Source organism: Neolamprologus multifasciatus, chromosome 13 (assembly GCF_963576455.1).
Source record: "Neolamprologus multifasciatus chromosome 13, fNeoMul1.2, whole genome shotgun sequence".
NCBI classification, from domain to species: Eukaryota; Metazoa; Chordata; class Actinopteri; order Cichliformes; family Cichlidae; genus Neolamprologus; species Neolamprologus multifasciatus.
Genome location: NC_140451.1, coordinates 19,796,998 through 19,815,005, shown reverse-complemented (window position 1 = coordinate 19,815,005; position 18,008 = coordinate 19,796,998). Strand labels below are relative to the sequence as shown.

The 18,008-nt window shown below is 40.5% G+C and overlaps 1 protein-coding gene across 3 annotated transcripts in view; it reads right to left on the bottom strand.

Annotated features, from left to right (window-relative positions):
* The window catches only part of dlg5a (discs, large homolog 5a (Drosophila)), a 41,975-nt gene extending 27,528 nt beyond the window's left edge, over positions 1-14,447 (bottom strand). The window contains exons 1-4 of one of the 3 annotated variants that reach the window (XM_085182183.1): positions 13,648-14,447; positions 2,601-2,669; positions 1,175-1,349; positions 497-640 (exon numbers count right to left, since the gene is read on the bottom strand). In XM_085182183.1, coding sequence (XP_085038309.1) covers positions 497-640; positions 1,175-1,349; positions 2,601-2,669; positions 13,648-13,951 — 692 coding nt within the window. In that variant the 5' untranslated portion in view covers positions 13,952-14,447. The remainder of the gene's footprint in view (positions 1-496; positions 641-1,174; positions 1,350-2,600; positions 2,670-13,647) is intronic. The other 2 variants (XM_085182184.1, XM_085182185.1) reach the window with 2 other exon arrangements.
* Between the last annotated feature and the right edge of the window lie 3,561 nt (positions 14,448-18,008).

Below are 18,008 nucleotides of genomic sequence, written 5' to 3'. Positions count from 1 at the left end.
TAGGTAAAAGCACACAATCATTAATGATATTAATTTACTTGCTTAGTCTCTGTGCTCCAGAAATTTTGGCTGGGCTCACAAGCTATGAGGTTGAATGATTCAATCATATAAATGGCTCCATTTTCCAAGCTTTTAAAACCATGCACGTTGTTATATTGTAGTGCCAGTTCCCTTTAAACGTGAAAGCCGACTGTAGCTCCGAGGGATGTTCTTTCAGTCGGGTTAACTACAACACCACGCAAGTGTTTGTTACAGCTGCAGCAAAACAACGCAATAAAACTTGATTATTTCAATGCTGAAAAGCAGCAGATTGCAGAATCCCATCCCAAGCTTGTTTATATTTTCATTTTAACAACAGTTCTGAACAACACTTACCACTGATACCAAATGGAAATCTAAGCAACTGATAAGCACAAACTGCATAACAGAGATACATATGACAACAGAGTCCTTCATCAACAACAAGAAAAACAAAACTCTTGCAAGGAAGACTTACTGGTAGAAGTCAGCCTCCTTCACAGCCTCCTCGCACCTCTTGAGTGTTTTAGTATGCTGGTTCTTCAGAGACTGCAGATCTGCCATGGCCCCAATGCACTGACTTTTTAGACGCTCATAGTCATGACTGGCTTTGGAATTTGGCCTTAAGAAGAAAGGCACCAAACCAAAATTTTATTACACAAGCCTTGAATGATAGCGTGCCCAAGCACATCGCAGATAAAAGAACTGACCTTCTCTTTGTACAAAAATGCATAGTACTGGCATGTTTAATCCTAATAACAATACTTTAAAACTAGGTGTGCATATAGGCATTTTAGCCTTGGTATCATGTGTTGCAAAGGAAACATCTTGTTTCTAGAGCACATTAAACTTTATTAAGCGTCAGTGTCAATGTGCGCTCTCTGCAAGGCAAGGTCAACATTTTCCCAGACAGGTGAGAATTATTAAACATGGCAGCCAGCACTGAAGACAGCCAAGAGAGAGTAAACAATACCAGTGGAGCTCTGCTGATTCAAAGAGCAATGAATCCCAGATTTGATGCCTTTCATTTAGACAGAAAAGGGAGGCATGAATAACAACACTTTTATAGTCATGAGGCAAATTAAAAAGTGTTACCAGGAGGTAACAAGAAACAGTGACAACAACAACAACTTGGCAAACAGGCCAAGATTTGCACCTGCAGTCGTCGAAGGTGGTCCCAGGCGATGCCAACGCCAGACGCTTACGAAGCTCATCCCGCTCCCTGGTCACCTGGCGGAGCTGCAGCAAGATGGTGTCCAAGTTGTCACCGGAATGCCGGTTGTCATTGATAGCTGGGGGTGGGGAGGATGCTTCACCATTAACAGGAGAACCTGGAACGGTAAACACATTACTGAGAAGCCCGTGACCATTTATCACACACTGGATTGTTTTATCTCGTAAATTTAGAGTCTTTAGCGAGAGACAAAGCACGAAAGAGTAGGATTGTGAAAATGATTTCTTCCTAGTTTTGTTCATTTCTTCGGGTATAATAGATTTTCTATGACCAAATTAAGAAAATGTACAGATTTCTGTCAAATAAAGACACACAGACATCATTTCCTGCAAGGTCACAGATCGTGTTCACACACAGTGTCACCCTCAATGGTTAATTCCAACCCAGGAAAGAAACAGACATACAACTGTCCAGATGTCACTGAATGCATTCCCTTTTCTGTGCCTCAAAAGAACATCAAATTTAAACATTATGACCCATCCAGAAAGGATGGGTCATAATGACCCATCCAGAAAGGATGGGTCATAATGGGTCAAAGGAGTGTGCTCCCAACTTTAGAATTAGGAAGCAAAAGTCCCATCCAGCTGTGAGGGCAGCACCTGGTTGTTTTGAAATCCCTTTATAATATGCCAGGGGTTTTTCCTGAGACGCTGTGCAATAAACGTTGGTGGAAATTACATTCAATTTAAAAGACTACACCTTTTGTAATGTCAGATGTAAAAAAAGGAAAGAAAAAAAATGAAAGGTTTGTGCTGTATCTCTGGTATTTTCTTAACAAGGTCCCCAGAGATTTATCTTTAATCAAATTAAGCCACATGTCTACATAAATGCCTGCAATACTGAAATCTTGTTTTTATAATTCTTGTTTTATGGAAAATATGTTCTTATATTTCAGATTTTATTTTATTTTTTTTAAACCGAGTGTCACTGACACGGTGCCACATAGATTGAGTCTCATAAATCATATATACACCATTACAAGTCACGTTCTGGGTTGTTTTCCTTGAAACATGAACCAGGGCAGGAAATCTGGGGATTATGTTCATCTTTGAGTCATTTTTTTGGACCTTTTGGAGGTTTATGTAACACAGCTGAGTCATTTGGACCTTTGTCAAGCCTAGGGAAAGGAAAACATGGCTTAAGGAACGGGAGATGTGTGGCAAGTGCCCCAATGGTGGGTTTAAAGGAGAAATAAACCCGCTAGATCCTGCACTGTAACGCCACAGGAATTACGCCAATATCAGTGTAAACAGCTTCCCAACAGTGCACTGTGTGCATCATACAGAACCAGTGTGACCTGACATGACAAATAACTTCTTAAAAAGGCTTCTTGGGTCGTTATACATACCAACACTGCTGAGGGAACTGCTGCTTTCTGAGTCGGAGGGCATTGTGGAGAGAACGCTGTACGTGGAACCTGCCAAGAAAAGCGATGCGGTCAGACTTGCAGCACCGACAGAATGATGAACCACTTACACACGAGCCTGAATTAATTGCCGGTAAAATGCCAAATGAAATGAATATTACATAGCCATCTTCATATTCCCTGCACAGCTGTATTATAAATGCGGTACTGGGTTTATACTTGGAATAATAACTTCAACTCTCCTCCTTAGCAGCTCTATATTATCACTCCAGACCCCTGTCGTCATTAAACCTCCCTTCCCTCACTGTGCACTCTGCCTTGCTTTGATGTATAGTCCCTGTATGTTTCTGCTACACAGGCAGAATGTCACGGCTGAAATGGGATTTTCTCTTTTTATGTCAAGCACATAGAGAAAGTAGGAGAGAGAGAGAAAGAGAGCAGCAGAGAGAAAATGATTCTCTATCTGAATAGCTATGCACAACGTTAAGCTAGGGGATATTTCACACAGGCTACCACAATCCATAGGAAAGACTCTACAGATCCCCATTATAATGCAGAGTCCCTGCTCCAAAGGGTAACATAAACATGGCTGGTAAACAGTTGCACTAATATAAACATTCAGACTTGTGTAATACTAGTATTTGTGATGAATTGCACAATCTCTAATCTGATATGTAAAATAGATGCTGATGCAGTTAGGGACTGAAGTGTTTTGTTTTTATTTTTGTTTTTGTTTTGTTTTTTAAATACAATATTGATATACAGCATACAAAATACTCATATTAGAGAAGCCGAGTTAATTTTTTTTTTTTTTAAAAAAAAGCACAATGAAACTGAGATAATACTAATCTGATGTGATAAATGAAAGCCAAACAGAGGGTTTAGGAGAACAAGGGATTGGTAGCTGTCAGCAGCAAGCAATTGACGCCAATAGTTCTAGACCTCCATCTCTGTCCTTGCTTCCCCACTGGGTTTAGCTACAGCTCTGGCTCCAGCCCTCAATGTGTGACAAGGCCAAGCCTAATTAACTATGAGCTCTGTGCGACTGAGCCACTCCATCTTAGGCCCCGCAGACAGAGGAGGGAGGGAGGGGCGCAAAAGGAGAAACATGAAGAAGGCATGGAACAGAGCAGAACAGATAAAAGGAGATAGCCTAACTAAAGTTGCACAGGCGATAAGGAGGGAGAGAAGTAAGGAGAGAGACTGTGAAAATAGAGAGAAGTAGGGCGGAAAGGCTTTTAATCTGTTCTGACGTTCCCCGATGCTCAACACTTTTACTCCGTGAAGTGCTTGGAGCACACGGCTTTGATTTCATATTGTTCCATCAGACACAATGAGCACCACTGTGGGGTTGCACAGCATTAATTCTCTACAACCCAGCTATGCAAAAGGCTAATGTGCATTTCCGAAGAGGCAACTAAAAGCAACTACTGACTTCTTGAACCCAGTATGTGACGGTAGGGTTTTATAATAAAACTCATGGGCCAATGGGAGGTAATGTCAGCTCTAAACCTTGAAAAAATAAAAATAGAATACTGAACAGAACAAAACCCTCAATTTGTGCTGTTTTTGGCACAAAAAAAAAAAATCTTAAAAATCTAGCTTCTTGGGGCAATCTAATAGAGTAGTTAGGATACATACAGCACAGGTAAAAATTCCCTTTTTGCACTCGACTCCCAGCCTGTCAGACCATAACTGCAGGTGATTTATCTGCCCTTTTTCTAAATAACATCTAAATCAAGGAAAAGAAGAAAAAAAATCAACATAAAACTCTTTAATATTGTATATATATATATATATATATATATATATATATGTATATTTTAATAGGTTAACTCCATAAGCACCACAACAACTGTACACCTGATTGACATGAGCCAGCCGTTGATCTGAGGGTTAACAGCACTGGAGTTTTCCTGTAGCTTTTAGACACTGATACCAATTAGCACCAGCCACAACAAGTGAGGCTAATCATTTGTAAGCATGTTCACTGCATCAATAAAACAGACATCAATTAAGGCGGCATAGATCTGATGCTCTACAGAGGTAGAATCCAATTGTGTCTGCCAATAGGAGGCACACAGGACAGATGAGACCTGAAAGATTGCTTTCAGCCTCATAAATAGAAACATGACAGGTTTTATCAGGAGATATTATACACAGGGGTGCACAGACTGAAATACTTGACGATTACTAATACTGATATTTAATATAATATTTCAGGCAATGCCAGTATACATTGACTTCACACAAATTCAAAACTGAAGCAATATACCGATAAACCACCGATGGTCTACAGGGTAAACAAATGCCAAAAAAAAGAGATGCATTCTGAGGTGAGAATAAAATCCAGTAGAAGACCTGACGCAATGGTAACAAAAGACTGTCACAGTCACCTAAATAGGTTAGGGAAGTACTTGCCATTCCTAAGGGGCTCCGCTTCCCCCACTTGCCCATCTGCTTCCCTTTAAAAATCAAAAAATGAAAAATAAATAAATAAATATTGGGATAGCTACCAAAAGTTGCTTCAAACAACGAGATTATGTTCTCAAGGACATAAAAGGAGATGGCATAAGTTGCCATAGTGAAACTGGATGAGAGGAATAGTCAAAGAGGACGGCATGAGAGTTGGAGGAAAGCCTTAATCAAAGAAAGAGACAAACTCTGCCTTCTACAGTGGCTGAGACTAAATTATTCATCAATTCCAGAAAATTCTGACAATGAGACCGTTTCCCCCTAAAGTAAAGACACACATGATTATCAGTGAGATGGGCTCCTTGCTGCTGCCGCTTCAAAACCCCTTATTTTTTTAGAGCACATTGACAAGCCTCATTGCTTCTGATTTAAAGCAAGCAAGGCAACTGTGATATTTCAAAGCCCTCTACAGACAAACATTTTGGGGCAACTTGGTAGAGCAGCAGCATTAGCATTCCAAAAATAATACAGTGCGCTTTTCTTTATTAGCCACTGTCAGCTCTTCTCACTGTCAGTGAGCAACAATGATTAAAACAAAGTTGAGGCTAGCAGAGTCTGTGCCCTTTCTCCTTCACCATCCTTAGCTTTACAGCCATTTAACCACAGAAGTGCAAACAATAGCAACACTAATAACACGGTTGACAACAACCCACTCATTTTACTTTGTGCTTAACTGAGGCTGAAGGATGTGTCAGCATTAAGCCAGAGAGCAGAAAGAATGATTTGCTGGGTAAGCTAGACCTCCAAATGCTGGCCGTGTCTCCGCACACAATAAGGACAATGTTGTTTAAATTAGCAGTGTACAACCCCCCCCCATTATATCATGATACTGGTACACAGATATACACACGCTTATGTCCAAACCTCACTATCCCTACTCGGGGAGCTTCAGAAAGTAGTGTGCCAAACTTCTGGTGAGGCACTGACACCTCATGGAAAATTCTGGGAAATGAGCCAGCTCAGCCTTACTACTGGGGTAAAGGATCGATCGTCTGATTTAAAAAGTGTACAATTAGCGTAAACACGAATCTGTCAAACATGACGATGTCATGAGCAAGGATTACTCCACTGCACGCCCGCCCACCCACCTTTTTCCACTCAGACTTGAGTCTGTCCTCTAGCATGAGTCAAAACTAAATCTGTTTTACCACCAAGCAAATGGCAAGATCACCCAAATGTAACCTTATAGTAATCATGGATCCTTGCAAACAGTTTGAAACATTACCCTCCCCCAAAAATAACAAAAACAAAAAACAAAATGCTAGTGCCATCCATCCCAGCCTATTATGAGCAAACCATAATGGGGCTTCTTTATGCAAAGAACCCTTGCTCAGCATAAATGAGGCATGATTTGTTTTAAACCAGCTTACTCGTGCCAAGGGTTGGGTCAAAAAGAAAAAAGGTGCCAGAAAGAGCCCGATACAGGTTTTTGAGAGGAATGCTGCCACTGATCTAAGGCAATAAAATTCTGTACATACACACATTGTTTTGTAATTAGCTCCATTTGCAAACTAGTAGGTAACTTATATTGGGAAGACATCAGTAATCCTGCTCTAACTACTGCTCTGCTATGAGGCATATTCTGCAAAGTCAGTTTGAATTTAGTGTGAGCTGTCCTCACAGCAACAGATAATGAATTTTCTATTCCTCATAGTTGTTAACATTTTGAATTGTAGGAAAATTAGCATAGCACTTGGTCCCAGAGGTACAATTATAAATATCCTCATTTCTGCTTGCTATGAAGCTGTGATTAATAAAAACACAACAGATGCACTTGCCATTGAGTTGAAAAAGGCTACAGACACTGCTGTTGTCTAGATTTTACCCCCAAAATATGGAGAGCAGCATCAGTAAAAGTACTGTGAATGTCAGTATCAGTCCAAACCATACCTCCCTCTACCAGTTACATGCCTCAGCAAGTGAAAAAGCCAAAACACTGCCAAAAAGCCAGTTTGCATGGAAAAACCCCACTGCTGTAATTTCAGCAACCTTTGTGATGTTCCCTTCGCGTTTAATCACAGGGCAGCACATGTTGATTCACAAACCATTTTCATTTTGCGTTGAGGTAACTCTGTGATTAAGCCAAACTATCATTTCTTAAAAGGTCAACAAGAGAAAGGAGAAGAAAAGAACATATAATCATTTTTCAGACCTGCAGATGTGGTAGGTAGGACAATTCTGGGCAGGAAAAGCAAATATTCTACACTGCAGTTCTCTGTGTGAAGCAATTCTGCTAAAGCTTGGTGAGGTATCTAAATAAAAAAAGAAAACACCCCACTCCCCCCAAATAATCTATGTAGTTGCTATAAAGTTTTTGCTGATATAAGTGTTTTCTCAGGTTTCCTTACATGTGCAGAGCCCTAATGCAGTGGAATTATTAACAAGCACAAACCAATCCTCAAACTTTCTGTCGCCTTCGTTCTTCTGATATTAAAAGCATATGCACTAATTCATCTAAAGTAAAATAACAAATCACCAACTAACCACGACTATGCATAATACTTTAGTCTTATCTAATCCTCAATAAGAGGCAGACCCACATGCAATAATGATTACTATCATGATTATTATAGTAGGGGTGCAACGATACTCGTATCGATATTGAACCGTTCGATACAGTGCTTTCGGTTCGGTACGCATATGTATCAAACAATACAACATTTTTTATTTATTTTAGCAATTTTTCTTCTGACGATGCTGTCTGTGTTGAGCACTCAGTGGATCTGCGTTTGACTACTCCGCCTAGGCTGCACTGTCGAGTGCAGATCCACTGAGCGCAGCGCAAGCTAGCAAGACAGAAGCTAAGCTCGTTGCAACATGGCAACTGCCTCAACGCTACCCGAAATTGAACCTCCCCCACCCTCATTCAGATCTGGCGTTTGGAACAATCTTGGTTTTCATGTGAAGCATGACCCTGATGGTAAGTGTGTCATGGACAAAAGTAAAACAGTATGTCGGATGTGCCACGCAATGCTCAATTTGTGGGAACTAGTGCGTTAGCGCAGTTAGCTTGTTAACTTGTTAACTTGTTGACGCCGTCCAGCCCCAAGCACGGGGCGATCCGCGGTAACTTGTTAACGGAGATTTGCCGCGTTATGGCGTTAATGTCATTTTAACGAGATTAACGCTGACAACACTAGTGGGAACACAACGAATATGACTGCACATTTACACTGACATCATCCTAGTGCAAAGACAAGTGGAAGCAGACAAAAACAACAAGCACACATGCTACAAACTTTACCCGAGTCATTTAGACAGCCGCACACGATTCTCCTTATGGGGATCTGATATGTTTAATATGCTGCTGAAAATATAGCCCAGAAGAAGCGTATAGTATAGCTTTTATTTTGGAAAGAGCCATTTCTCTGTAATAAACTCTCTTTTCCAAAGATGAGTGATTTCTCAATTAGATAGATTTATAGATTTATTTATATAGATTTATAATTTTTAATAAATGATAAATTAAAAAGGCATGAACATTTTTTTTTGTATCGAAAAAATATCGAACTGTGAATTTTGTGCATTGTTGCACCCCTATATTATAGGTTAGGTTTGACCCAAGATCACATGACAAAAGAAAGAGACAATACAAGCTGACTGAGAGAAAGATAAGACGCCATAATGGAAACAGTAGGTGGAAGAAAAATATAAACAGAGAGAAAATACAGCACAACAAAGACAGAATGGGGGTAAGGATGGTTAAACAAAGAGAGAAGCTATTCATTTCCATGACTTCACGATGCTGGTAAACATTTATATTCTGGCATTTCCTCCACTTTGTGGGGTAATTAGGAAGTGAAGAAACATGTGTAAAATGGTAATGTAGTTCTGTTCCACTATACTGCCTCCTGGCTGTTGATCTCGCATTCAGAGTGTCAATAAGCCCACCATCAGATTCATTAATGCTAGTAAAAGCGGAAAAAAATACACATTTTACCCTGTTAGAAATCAATAGAATTAAATTGGAACAACACCACTGACCCAAAGGAAGTGGTGAGGTCAGACTCATTACTGTGCATCTCTGGCTTTGATTAGATGGATTTATTGAGTTAATACTGACAAGAAACCCTATACCATTAAAACTGGTAATTACAACTCAACTAAGGCCCTGAAACTAATGATTTCATTATTTTCTGTTGAATGATTAGAAGATTAATTGGCCAAATGTTCCAACACTAATGTCAGTGGCACACTATTAATGTCCTTAAAAGTACGAGGCATCCTGTCTTGATGGTTATACGGATATACAGCAATTTAAAGTCTTCATCTTATTTAAAATTTAAAAAAAATGTTTCATGACAGCTGATTATCAAATCTAATTAACAGTTAAGCCTCGATTATACTGTGTAACATGTTCCAAAGTAACCTGTTACTGTAATCCCATGACATTTTTCAGTTACACCATAACAATTTACTGCATCAACTTCGGTAATAACAAAACAGTTACAATTATGTTGTTATTTTGTGACTTGTGTTACTGAGGCTCTTCAGTTATTTGCATCACGAGCAGATAGAACATTAGTTTGTGTGCACAGAGGAGAATAGACACTTATTTTTACTGCGTGAAAAGATAAGAGTATAACAATAAGATAAGAGTGTCCAGAACAGAAACATTAGGCTGCTAAGACAACAGTCTCTTTGCAAGCATCTGCACAGATCGCTAGCTTTGCGTTCGCATGCTAAGAACCCCGAGTGATGTTAAAGTTGTTAAAGTTAACTGTATGTCAACCCCAAACCAGCAGCCAGAGCCTGATCTTCAGCAGGTAAAAATGCAATGCACATCAGGTCAGTGGTGTAGTGTAACAAACCATTTCCATTAAGAAAGTGCTACATTACTTTCTAGAAAAGTCACAAGAAACATCTAATACATTGTGTTTTTTGAGTATCAACCCAAGACCTGATGGCCAAGTAGCTGTTCCTGTTATGCTTCTTTGAAATCCACTTGAAGCCCACTGCCTGGGGCACATGCGTACTTGCTGCATTGTAAAGGAGATTCTCTGCAGACAAGTCCACACAGTCACAAAAAGCAGGCAGACACACAGACTTTCGCATGGACTGATGCAAAAATTATGTCACTCAGACCCTAGCAGACTTAGACGAGCACGAATAATCTAGGCTTTAGGTATGTTAATGACATCCAAGGAAGTGCAGTGACAAGATGAAAGTCATCTACGTAAGCAGTTCTAATATTATGGATACAAGTTAAATTCCAACTGACGTAGTCTGACACAGGGAACAGAGGACAGAACGCTGCAATTGGCCCATTCTGCACCACCACATTCTGAGTAAACGCTGCACTTATAAATATGCACGCCTGCACTCATAAAATGTATGTGGAACCTGCTCAAACATCAATCACACTAAGCAGAAACTAAAAGGAGCTGAACTGATGGCCTTCTCTGCGCAACTAGAACACAACAGACTGAAGCACACCGGTTGGTGAAGGAAAGGAGAGTGCGGTGACAAGGTAAGTGGCAGTGTGCGTCACAGAGTGACAGACACTGACAGAGACTGACGGAGAAAGTGAGGTCAGGTCCGGACCATGGGAGATATTTAAGGCCAGTTGCCATGACACGAGAGTTGTGGTCATAACTCACTCTGTCTGTCCACCGTGTTTTATGGAGTGGGACAGAAACCCCCCCTCCAATAACACTGGCCTATGTCCTAGGCTGCTGTACACAGAACAAGCTGCTGACTGGGCACTTTGAGCCTGCTCAACTTGTCAACAAAAGGTCTGTTGTCTCCCGCTCTCTTACTCCCTCTTTCTATCACCCTCCTCTGTCTTTCTGACGCGTCCTTTTATTTAAGTGTGCAGAGAAATGAAACCACTCAATGGGGGAAAGAAATATAATGGGTCATAGAAAGAGAAAGTTAAAGGAAATAGATTGTGACTCAGAAAAGGACAATAAAGGAACAAAAACCAAAACCACTGATAAAGCAAAGGCAAACAGACAGCAGAAGAAGATTGTGGATGTTGCATCCTGTCAGGAGATTTCTGTTACCCTCCTCTTGCAGTGTGTTTAAATCACTGTCAGACTCTGAAAAGAGTGGGGGTGTGCAGGTACATCTTTTCTACTACACTTTTCTTTCATCTTTTCTACTACACTTTTCTTTCATCTTTTCTACTACACTTTTCTTTAGGTACGTCACTGTTGGTATAATGCAAAATAAGGCACAACAAATCAAAACAAAACAGCATGATTGTTGCCATTGCATGAATTTATGATATTCATTCGGTTTCATTTAAAAGCCAAAACAATATTCTAAGGGAATCTTTGCCTTTTAATGAGAGGTAAAAATGTTGTCAAAAATCAGGAAGCCAGACTTGGTCCCCGCAGCACACAGATGCGCAAAAACAGGCTAAATAATGAATGTGTTTGCGTGTTCTCTACAGCAAATGTGCTGCAGGTTGCCACTGAAACACTTAGAATTTACAGAGCCCAAGCTTTAAAGAATACAGTACTTATGCGTGCATCTGTATGTTTTTCCTTTGGGCTGAGGATGCTTCTTTGGATGATTTCGTGTGTGTGTGTGTGTGTGTGTGTGTGTGTGTGTGTGTGTGTGTGTGTGTGTGTGTGTGTGTGTGTGTGTGTGTGTGTGTAGAGGCTCAGCTGGCACAGGAGGCACATCTGAGAACAAAAGCAGGCAGGCAGCCTGAGAGGAGAACAAGTTGAGAGCAGGTTGCTATCAGCAAGACTCATCACACTCATATTCCCTCTTTTCACACACCCTGCATTGTTCACAGATACACCGCAGCTTTGAGGATTTCATCCATATGTGCTTTTTCTACCAGATTCTTTGCCTGAAGGTGCTCCGTGAGCAGCTTGTCTTCAGTCTCTTGCAAGTATGGCTAAAACATGGTAATCGCATCATCCGAATTACTATATTAAAAGATAATAAAGAGCACATTAAAGAGAAGCACAACACTTGAATCAAAGCAGAGGGAGTCAAAAGCATGACAGCTAATAAAGAGGACTGTAGAAGTACGATAAAGTGCGTCTCACAGAGAGAATTTATACCAGAGAGAGGAGAGCAGGCCCTAATCCTTTGTTGAATAACCACAGGCTGACAAGCCAGACTCACCATTTGTGCTCGCACTCTCCTAATATAAGGCAGGTCAGCTCTGAGGCCCAGTGTTATGATCTATAAAGGTGAGCGAGTGAAGAAAAACCCAGATCCAGATTGCCAAGTACTGCCAACGGCAAACAGACCAGACCAGACTCTCAGCTGCTCACAGAAACACGGTGAATGCGTTTCTTAGCATGTCAGCAGGTGTGTTATTCTGCAGCAGCAACAGTCAATACAAGGAAGTAATCAAGCTTAAGGAAGCATTAGTGATCCAGTCAGCAGAGCAGCAAGACCAAATCAGCATTACCTGCTAAGATCTACTTGCTGGTAGTAAAGTGAGGCGTGCTACAACTTGGCAGCCGTAAACTATGGACACAACTGTAGCTGTTTCACACAGGGTGGCTTCAAATTTATATGCAACATTGCCTGCATTGCATTGCATTTAATGTGAAATGTATCAAAAGCCAAGCATGGTGCTGCATCTCTTCCCCAGATTTGGATCTCAAGGCTCATCCTGCATTCAGGCCCTCGGGGCATGACACTGTTTGTAAGCCACTGGCTTCAGTCATTCAGTCAAAGTAAAACAGGCAAAACTAGATGAGGCTTTTACACTTGGTTGCCCTTTGTCTCCATGCAACAACAACCCACACCGCTGAAGAGGAGGGCACTTGCTGTGAGGACAGAGGCCAAATGAAATGAATGCAATGAATAAACTCTGATTAAAAATACAGCATTAATGCACAACTGGAGGAAAAAAAAATCAGTCCTTGTTAGAATAAAAGCTTGGTTTACTCCCCAAAAAGGGGAGTGTGGCCTGATGCAGACCAATCCATTTAAGCATGGGCAGGCTGCATGCACACATCACGCACAAGGTACAGACCTACATGTGAGTGGTACCCCAGTTGTCATGGAAACAACTCGGATTAATCTAATGTACCATAGCCATCGCATGCCACTAACAACACATGAGAATTTGTGGTGGTTATTAGGCGGTCTGACTTTATTTAAATAGAACACTGATATCAACACTTAAAATATTCTGAAGCTATAGCTACTCAAGCGAATTCTACACTATTGCAATGATTTTTATTGGACTGTAGAGTAAAGAGAGGGCATAATGGCGAGCAATGACAAAAGTCCTTGGTCCTTGCCTGTGCATTATTTCTCCAGCCTGCAGTTTAAAGATCAAGGCTAGTGCTTTATATTCTGCACATTTAACAGCACAAAAACTTGCACATTGCCATTAGTTCTTACAAATTTCACAGCATGCATAAAGGAGCACTGCTGCAACCCCCCTCTACAACCTCTTCCCGTTCACCTTTCTCATGGCAAAGCAAGCTTCCAGCTTGAGTTTTGTCTAGCTATCCACACACACGTTTTCTTCCGAGAGACCACCCAGATTGTCGCAGCTTACAGTAAGTAGTACTCATTTATGGATTCAAGTGAAGACCCGTTCAGGAGAACTGAGAGTTTCAGCTCTTACCGGTGGAGTGGTCCACAGGTCCTCCCCCGTTGTTCCCGAACAGAGCAGCATACAGGTCAGGGTATGCCTTCTCCAGGGCCACACACAGGTCGAGGAAATGGTCGCTCTCCTTGTTCATCAGCATCTTCAAAAGGTGGTCGACTTTCTCGGCGCTGGACGAACAGTTCTGGTCCAGCTCGAACCTGTCGAGTTGACTCAAAGTACCGGAAACTATCAGCAGCTCGATCACACGGTCAGCATCTGTTATGGACTCCAATAAGTTCTGGTGACACTGGTCTAGCAACTCTTTGTGCTTTGGCTCCATTGCTATCCGCTGTAGTTCCGTAGCTTCCCAGCTAACCCCAGACGGCCAAGTGGATGTAATATCCTTCCCGATCAAAAGTACTGAGCGATTATTGAACTTAACTTGTAGCGGCTTGCAGAACTTCGCCGGAGCCACCACGGCATTAGGTTGCACGGGAGAACAATTTTTATAGCATACTGAAAAAGGCACAAGAAGCCATATTTGTTGCCCAAGGCTGTTGACTGCACTAAACAGCGATACATTTTTCCATCTTACCAACGTGTGGCGCTTCTCGTCGTTTTTCGCTCCCGTTCAGAGTACGCTTTAACCGAACACGTTTTCCTCTTTTTATGTATCATTTCATGCGCCTTTTGCTGACTCAACTGCTGGGAAAACTCACGTAACTCCGCCGCTGCTGCCCAGTTACACTGTATCCTCCGCCATGTCTGAGCAACTCAGCAGCTGCTGCTCGCTGTCAATCAACGGTCCGCTCGGTGACCATATAAGGCAAAATGAGGCGGGGAAGACGCGACGGCACGCCCATTTCTTCAATGGGCGTACACATCATCCCCATACTACGTCGAAAATCCCAGGTGGAAAAAAATCACAACGAACAGAAGGAAAATATAGAGATAATATTAAAAATATCGACATGGCGGTAAAGAACCACAAATGCTGCACTTCTACCCAAAGGGGGAACGTTCTAATTTGTATTCTTATTACAGTAGTTAGTATACATTTATATATTCCTATTTTGAGTATGTATATTATTAATATTCATATAGAGATTTATTTGTAAATGCCATATATTCTATTTCTGTATCACGGATTTTTGCATCATGACAACAAGACAAATATGTGGAAAAACCTGTGGACAAACTTGCCAACAAGAATAAATAAATTCTGATTCTGATTCTTTAATAAGATTTAATACGATTTTGCAGTTCGAAGCCATTGTTATACTTTTTACTGCAGTAAGTGTAAATTAAACTCCACTAAGTCAGATTTTACTGATGCAGTCTCTATCAACCGGCACAAAACGACAGTGTGTTGCTAATTACATGATAATTCGTATTTATTTACGTAATGCAAGGCTTTGTGATGGAGGATGTTCTTGCTAGTTTTACCTAAAGCATATATCTTTCCTCAGTGTGAATCATCTCCTATGTCACCACTGTGCATGAGATGAATTTGAGCTAAAAAAAAAAAAAAAAAAAAAAGATGTTGCCAAAAATAGGCTGGTTGATAAACCGGGTGATATTAATTCATTATTCTAATCTTTGGATTTAACACTGACACATCAAATCAGCAGAGCTTCATGCTAATCCTCACTGACTACATTAGGAATTTTATTTGGGGAGAAATGTTAAAGCAGTGATAAAAACATAGGGATTTTTATCTTGCCCTTGCATAATGCTGCTGCTGCTGAAGCCACAGGCTTATGCGCCCTGCTTCGAAAACCAAGCCGCACTGCAACCAGTTTTACTCTGCGCACTATGTATATGTGCAGGATTAGGCAGAAGAGGGCAAAACGCCATTTGTGAACGTATATGCGGTGACAAATGAAATGTGTATTTGACTAGGCTTTGTGAAATGCAGTGTGATGATGATGGATGCACTCTGCCTCTAGTCTACAGATGAATAAAGACTGCTGGCACAGAGGCAAACATCTGCGGGCATACCTCTCAAACCGTGACCTTATTCATGCATGCACTGAATCTCATTGTGACATCGCCTCCAAACCCACACCTCCTCCTTTGTATCTGCCATGCTGGCTCCATAGCTTGTGCAACCATGTGCTATCCCTTTAGATGAAAAATTAATTACAATTCATTCATATCAAAGGGAAGCAGGTCCCTAGTGCTGACACAGATTGGACAATTGTGTCTGTATCCTACTTCCGAGGACAACCCATTTAAATAGAGAAGACAGCCTGATCCTTTTTTATCTTGGGGGGTATGAATGAGTTTATTATTTAGACTACAAGGGTGGTGCTTGTGGCTGTCTGATAATTTACTGAATTTTATTAAACAAATTATACGTCAGGCAGCTCAGATCACAGCAGATAATAGCTTTATCTTTTATTGAAAAGACTGTCAACAAGTATATCCATCACCGATCCCGGTCAAATTGTCTCAAATGGAGACAACAAATCATTTTCACGGATTTTTTTCTTTTCTTTTTTTTATTATCAGCTTCGCTGTCTCAGCTGAGAGTAACAAAGCAATTGGTTTATTAGACACTTACTTCTCACACTAATTTCCTGCACGAATGCATGAGAGTGATAGCATTCCCAAAGCAGTGAATACGCAATGCTCATTTAGTGAAATGTTAGAAGGGTATGTGTTTGCTGCTGTCATTTATAGAGTTTTATGTTTCATAATGTAATTTCATCTTTTCCCCCACAATACCTCAGACACTGTGAGAGGATTCCCAAGTAATTAGATCAGTCATAACAGACAGTAAATTAGGCAATTCGTGGTTTTTAATTAACGGTGAATTACACAGCCTTCAGCTAGACGCCTGCAACAGATGAGAGGCTGATGGTTGTAATGATATCAAAACTGCAATGTTGGCATAGACATGCCAGAAACACTTTTTTTTTTTTTTTTTTTTTTAAAAACCTAATTTAATCACATCTAAATTATCTTTTCAAAACTGATGTAATCGCATTCAGGATTCATTACACTTTTAGCCATTGCAATCTAAACAGCCATCTAAAGCCCTCAAACCTTCTCTGCCATTTCTACTCAGTTTTAACATGAGGTGATCAAAACCGATTTCTCCAGCATGGCTCTTCCCTAAGGGTCCCCTATGCATCTGACAGCATCACAGTCATGGTAGACTCGTTTAATGTGAGCATGGCAGCTTTATGGATGCCATTAATTCCACAGGCTCCGCCCCCGCCTCCCCTCTTCTCACTTCACAGAGTTATTGATTGTAGTGCACTTAACACACACACATACACTACTATGGCCAGCCAAGCGCATAGCCATGTCTTTACAGTGTGCAACAGCATTTTAAGTGAAGCCAACAGGATTTAATAAGGCATATAGAGCTCCTTCTGCAGCCACACATGCTGGCCTTACGCCCCTTCAGGAAAGAAAAAACAGTTATCTGTATTGATTGAGCAAAATACAGTGTTTAAGTCTCACACTACTTTATGGCAGTGATAGTGAGACTTTTAGCTGATACAGTGTGAAAGAACTAGCAGCCTTGTTTGGTGGTTTGTACATGTGTAAACTGTGACCAGGATGATTAATTCAGTGCCATGATGTGACTGATTTTTGCTTGCTGCATTTTTTTTTATATATATATAAGTAAAGACATCACTGCCCTCTGCTGACAAACCAAGTCTACTACCAAACCCTTACAGCATCGCAGTGGTACAGCCACTGCGTTATTAAGCATAACTGCAAAGTTTGAATGGCTGGCAATAAATTTTACTTTTTGACCTAAAATACAGTAACCAGTCAATCAGTATCCTTGACAATGGCGGTTTAGTGAAATTCTATTCTTTTAGTGAAATTGACCAATGCTCACAAATCATTTTTAAAAAATCAGAGTAATTTCAGACTTCCAGAGTTGACTTAGGTGATCAAACATGTGTGATTTAATTCAAAAAGGTAATTTTCTTTATCAGAAAAAACTAAAAAAAAAAAAAAAAAGATTTTCTTGCCTTCATCAACAGCCAAATTACCATCTTTATGTTTTTTTTCAAATGGCTTTGAACAACCTGTGAACAATGTTATCTGCTGCACTATGTATTAACACTTTTTTAGACGTCTGTATTGTGCAAGGGTTTGTCTGCTTGAGGCAACAGATGTTGGTAATGTGGTGTGACACAAATAAAAATGTAACTAAACTTGGTTTCTTCTAAAAAATAAAAAAAAAGAAATAAAAAAAAAAGAAAGAAAGCATTACTGCCATATTCATATATTCACAACGCCTTTTCACCAGAATCTACTTGCACTTGTGATCCAATAAATGGATGTGACATACACTAGAGTGTATGCCCATTTCCTAAAGCCTTTTCATAGAGTTTGTTGCAGTTTTATGGTTGAATGAACAAAAAAAT